This window comes from Drosophila obscura, unplaced genomic scaffold (assembly GCF_018151105.1).
Source record: "Drosophila obscura isolate BZ-5 IFL unplaced genomic scaffold, ASM1815110v1 contig_97, whole genome shotgun sequence".
NCBI lineage: Eukaryota > Metazoa > Arthropoda > Insecta > Diptera > Drosophilidae > Drosophila > Drosophila obscura.
The window spans coordinates 1,374,520-1,380,745 of NW_024542891.1; the positions used below are offsets into that span (position 1 = coordinate 1,374,520).

At 48.3% G+C, this 6,226-nt stretch overlaps 1 protein-coding gene across 1 annotated transcript; it reads left to right on the forward strand.

Moving 5' to 3' along the window:
* Nucleotides 1–389: 389 nt before the first annotated feature.
* On the forward strand, nt 390–5,571 carry LOC111066250 (putative ATP-dependent RNA helicase SoYb). Its single transcript, XM_022354701.2, has 3 exons — nt 390–457; nt 730–3,095; nt 3,161–5,571. The coding sequence occupies exons 1-3, from the start codon at nt 424–426 to the stop codon at nt 5,354–5,356; spliced, it is 4,596 nt and encodes a 1,531-aa protein (XP_022210393.2). The 5' UTR covers nt 390–423; the 3' UTR covers nt 5,357–5,571.
* The last annotated feature ends 655 nt before the right edge of the window (nt 5,572–6,226 follow it).

Genomic DNA, 6,226 nt, shown 5'->3' on the forward strand with positions numbered 1-6,226 from the left:
CGTGATTTGTTTATAGCTAAAAAGTTCATACATATGTATGTATGTACATATGCGATTTATTTGAAAAAAGTTCTGCTTATGTGCTTGTCTCGGAGTTTGTTTACTTTACGTTAAACCGCTGACTCTTCAACAACGTACTCCCGTTACATGCCAATGTTTTTTGTGTGTGAGTCTGTTTGTGTGGGTTCTGTGTAGTTTTCGTAGCTGGGAATATGAGCATTGGAAACAAGCTCTTCCAGTCATTCTGGCGTTTCAGTTCTCCATTTGGATGTGCAACGCAGCGGGATCCACTCTTGTCCACAATATTTGTCGCATCTTTGAAGGGTGCAATTAAATCAATTTCATTCAATTGCTATTCATTTCTTATTGGAATTTTTTGTTCCAGTTTCTCAACGCTGAGCTGATTTAATCTAAGCTAACAGTATGTTTAACGGCAACGATCTGACGCCATATTTACGTGAGTAGAATTTCACTTTTTTCTCGGTATATTAGCAAGTTTTCTGTGGATTTAATTGATGTTCCACACCAAACCCTCGACGGTTGCTGATCAACCTATCCTATACTCTGATATAGAGAATCAGGAAAAGTTTCGGAATTGCTGAAATTTCCCCACGCTGAAAGTAATAGCGAAAAGTACGCTAGTACTTCGGAAATGTATTCGCGATTTATGTTTAAGTTGAATTTTTAATTATGTTGTTTAATGAAGAGAAAACTTTTAACAATTTGCAGGCAAACCGGAGGATTGCCAGGGCAATCGGATCATGATCACTCACTATGTTAGCCCTCAACAGTTTTGGTACATTACTGCCAAGGATATCGAGGCTTGCAGTGCGCTGGTGCGACAAATGGAGCTGCAACTGGTCGAGCACTGCAGCCCCGGGAACCAGCGACCCTCCTACTGTGAGTATCTGGAGGTGATTGTGCGGTACATGCTGTGTAGTCTTCCGAAGCTGCTCCGTGGCGTCATTCGGAAGCGCAAGGGGGAGGAGTATCTGGTGTTTGCCCTGGACTATGGCTTTACCATCAATTGCACAGCCAAAGATCTATGGATGCTGCCAGGGAATTTAAACAAGAAATTGTATGATGTTCAAATGGGAGGAGTGGCGTTTATTGCCCCCTATAATGGCAGCACATGGACGAAGGCTGCACTGAGCGTCTTTGGGCAGAAGCTGGAGGAGGCCCACATGTTATCCCTGGACATTAGATATCAGGGGCCCATGAACGAGAATTTCGGAGTATTGTGGATAAAGTCGAACGGCCAAAGCGGCCCAGCTGTGGATGCAGCCGTCTTTCTGGAGGAGCGACGACATGGACGCAGGGAGACCAGCTGTAGCATGCCTTCCTACCTCGATCCCTTGTCCTTTGACTTGGCGGATATCAACGACGTGGAGCTCAAGGCTGGTTTGCGTGCCACAAAAATAATCCAGCTAGTGGCGGCGTCCGCCATACCCTTGGCCATCGAACAGAATCGCATTGACTGCTCCAAAGCCCCGTCCAAGACGGAACTCCGTGTGGAGAGGAACCCATTCAGACAACTCTCGACATGCAATCAAAACTACCCAAAAAGACGCAGTCCGCCCTGCCCCTCAAAGGATCCCATGAAGCTGGAGAGACTTCTCCAGCTGCGTAGCGAACCGCCAATACCGGATGCGGCGCGGCGTCTAAGCAAGGTCAGCGGTTCAGGCGACACCTCCGTCCAAACGGCTCTCATCGGTGGCTCAAGCAAAAAGGAAAACGTAGAGGAGAACGTCGAAAGGAGAAATCAATTGGAGGTGTACGGAAAATCCAGCAATGGAAGCCTGGCAGATCAGATGAGAGGGCTTAAGCTGACGAGTCGTCCCTCGATGAGTGAATGCTCTCCTAGCGGATATTCTGGATTGTTGGCTGGCCAGGAAACCATCAATATCAATGCGAATAACCAACGGAGCGAACCATCTGAGCCAAGAAATAGTCTCTTGTCCGCCTCTTCTGTGGCACAGCACACGCTCAAGCGCATTCTATTCCAGGGGGATGCAACTGCTGGGAAAGTCGCCAGAGCTTCCTCATCTGCAGCACGAGACACGGTCAAAAGTATTCTGTTTAAGGAAGATGCACCTGCTGGGAAAGTCGACGGGGCCATGCCAAAACTATTTCAGAGGATAAACCTCTCGTTGGCCAACAGGGTGCTGACCCACAGCAGTAAATCAGTGTCCGTGGATGTTGTCTGCAACATGAGCGAGGCATCGCTCGGCAAGGAGATTGAAATTGCCCTGCAGAAGCTGAACCACCAGACTCCTCTTTCCATGCAGTGCTTTGCCTGGCCCCACCTTATGAAGGGAAACTCCCTGCTGCTGGTGAATGCCTCGGGCACAGGTCGCTCCTGGTGCTATCTTCCGGCACTCTGCGCCTTGGTGATGCGCTCCATGAAAGCGGATGGGGAAGGTTTTATGAAGAAGGGGCCACTGGCCATACTGCTTACCGAATCCTCGGTCAACGCCAATGTTCTGTCAAAGCACTGCTCATTTCTGATGCAGAGCTTCGAAACTCAATTCTTCAAAGTGGTTAACACCCACGACCATTCCGAGCCCGAAGTGGTCACCATGCTACTCGGCTCGTGCGGCATCCTTGTGGCCACACTCTCGAATCTAAATGCCCTGATGGACTATAAACGCAAGGGCCTAGCCCTCTTCGAGCCGGCGCGACTGAAACACGTAGTCTTGGACGACTACGATCGCATGCAGCAGGCGGCTCCGCATCTCCTCAATGAAGTTATAAATCGCTTGCGCCGCTTGCCCCTTCCGCAAATGCAGCTCGTTCTAGTGGCCCAGCGCTGGCATGAGCAAGCCTTTCAGAAGTATCTCACATGGACCTCCACCAATCTGCTTATCTTTGGGGACTTCCTTGAAGCGGCCATGTACGGCCGCGTGAAGCTAACGATGGATGTGGGCCAATCGAAGAAAAAGTCAGCACAGCTCTTACAATTTCTGGCCTCCCAGACGCCGCCCCAGAAGCGAACGATCATATTCTGCAACAGTCAAGAGGAGATGGTGCAATTGAGAAAAGTTCTGGTCGCAGCTGGACATCAGTGCGTGATCATCTCGAAAGACCTGGCGCAGGTGAGTTGTCCTGGAACATTTTTATTAATTTACTAACCTATTGACCTATTGATTTCTAATTGGAGGAACCACACCAACTGCTGCTGGTCTACGACGAAAGTCAGCTGCAGCTGCGGGAGCGAAACAAAGAGCTACTCGTCCACTTTAGCCTACCCGAATCGTGGAAGAAGTTTGCCCAGCGATTCCACGTGATGGACGATTGCGTGCAGAACCGTTTGGCCGGGCCACTGACCCAGCCCTCCTCTATCGCTTCCCATATAATGCTGGACGAGAGCAACACCCAATATGGACCCTCTTTGGTGAGGTTCCTCAAACTCCACGGCCTCTCCACGGAAAAGTTGTCGGAGCAGATGTCCTGCTTTCTGCCGAGGGGCGAAAACAGTCTTCCCTTCTGTCTGTATCTGCTGAAGACAGGCGAATGCACTCAGAGACAGTGCACCATGCGGCATCACTTCCTCAAAGCGGACGTACAGCATTCGAGTAATCCCTGCCAGCAGTCCGAGGCCCTAGTGCGGTGCAGGCCATGCAAGATCTACGGCCCGACTCATATGGCCCTCTGGCCCACCGAGTACATGCTGAAGGGCACTACGGTCTGGGTGGAGGCGCCATTTCCGGCCAGTCGGTGGATTGCGGAGGTGGAGCTGAGTGTGGAATCTAATCCCAAGCAGCACCATCCAGTCCGCGTCTCCGACGTCTGCCTCGTGCATCAGCAGGGGCTCTACAAACGCGTCCGCGTCATGGACATTCCTGCAGAGCATTCGGTGACAGTGCAGTTGATGGACCACGGCACGGAGCTGATGAAAATTAGGCCCTGGGACCTTCTAAAGTGCGATGCGAAGTTTATTGGTCTGCCCATGCTGGCCATGGATGTGAAGCTGTCCTGTGTGGAGCCTACCACAGGAGAGGCCAGCTGGTCGCCGGAGTCCATCAAGTGGGTGCACGATACGTTTTATCGTCTTCCAGATGGACAACACATTCAGATAACCGTGGATTTCTCCATGCTCGATGTGGTCTATGTGAAGGAAATCGTCTTGATCGAGGAGTGCCCTACGCTGCGGACTAGTGTCTACAGATCTGTGCTGCGAAAGGAATTGATCGCGCGAAAATTTGGCAAAATGACGACGAAAAGCCTCGCTCAGGGCCCGCCAGCGCCACTTACCTGCAGAGGCTTGGCTTCAATCAGAGAGAAAGACAAGCCTCAGATACAGAACCAAGTTACGAAAACCCATCGGAAGGAAGCACAGGTAAAAGAAGCATTAGCCGATGGAAAGGACAATGGCGCAATGGAAGCCAGTAGCAGCACATTGGAAGAGCCGAAGAAAGCTCAGGGGAAAGGCGATTGCCAGAGTAATCCCCCAACGGTTGATTCAACTCCAGACAGGAAAAAAGTTCAGATAAAATTAGCATTAGCTGATGGAAAGGACAACGACACAATGGAAGCCAGTAGCAGGACAATGGAGGATCAGAGTAAAGCTCTGGGGAAAGCCGATGGCCAGAGTATTGCCGGAACGGTTGACCCAACTCTAGACGGATCACAGCGGAAGTTTCTCGAGATGCTAAGGGGAGAGTTAGCCAGCGAGAATTCGTCGCGCTATGCAGAAACCCGTCGATTCCTGCAAAGCATTGTAGGCGGCGATGAATTGGATTCAGTGCCTTCGAAAGAAACTGCCGAAACAATCAGCACAGAATCGGGCCCAATTCTTTGCCTCACTGATGCCTCACCTGGAACATCGGTACAAGAGCCATCGAAGGATCAAACGATAAAAGCCCTGCAATGTGCCACGACACTTGGTGGAGCAGTGGCCTGGCCTATGGTCAAATGGCACCAGACCCTCCGCCAAATTGAACTCATTTTCGAGCAGAAGGTGCCGGAGTATGAACTCTTTGTTCGGGGCAGCTTTCTCTCGTATTTTGTGGCAGAGACCTCGCCACCCCAGAGGTGCTTTATGAATCTTCTGGGTGAGGTGAGGATCGCCTCGGAGAAGCTGCACGGCTACTTTCTGCACGTCAAGCTGTCAAAAGTTGGCTCCCTGTTCTACTGGCCAACTCTTCTCAACTCCCTGTACACGCAGCAGCATTCCCGTTGGTTGTCATACGACGTAGAGCGAGCCAAGGAGCCGCCCTCACCCATGGGCCTGCTTCTGTGGGAGCGCCACATGCGCCAGGTGTTCACCAAAGTTGATTCGACGACGGAAGAAGATTCTGTTGAGTATGATTCGGATGATTCCGATCTGTCAGACTCGGCTTTATACGATCTGTAAGAGATATCGCCTTTACTTTGATACACTTTATATTTGCATTCATGCATATTCTATTATAATTATCACTAAATACAGACATAAGTTACCGATCAGATAAAGATTAACTTCTGAGCTTAATGGCTTACCACCAATGACAGGAATATACTAAACATAGTTACTATAATTAAGGCCATAAAATTTATACACAAATGAAAATTAAATTTGATCAAATTTTGATTTAAAAAAAAATGGAAGCAAAAACTGAAACAAATTCTTTGTAACACTACTCGACACGAGTAGTTCCAATTGGGAATTGGAATCGCGATCAGGTACCAAATATGGACCACCTCGCAACCTTCGAAAAGGTATTTTTTGTTTTTTTCATTTTTTAGGTTTGGTTAACGAATTTTAGCTCCAAAGTTTCTCCACAGATTTTAATGAACAATACCTTAAACGACGCCTAATTAATGTACCCACATACAAAAAATAGAAGTCACAGGATATTCGACTTTTCGCGAGTTTTTAAAGTCAAAATTTCGTTAAAAATACCACGCAACATAATTTGGTTTGGGCTTACCTAGTGAGATGTTTTAATGATCTTTTCAAAATAGCAAAGTTCTTTACAACCAGACGTAAGATATTAGAGTTATGTGAAAAAAAGAAGCGGAAGTTGGATTTTGTTGAGTAGTTTTATTTGGAACGTAGATTCATTGTTGCGACGTTCCTACGCGTTCCCGTAAGATACATACATTTGATTTGTATCGGGAAAATTTACGCAACATGGGGAAATGTTGTACAACTTTGGCACGGAATGAGCAACAGTCTGCATACCTTGGGAAAATGGATATTATGGATTTGAGATATTGTTTGTAATTTCAGGCTCCAACTACT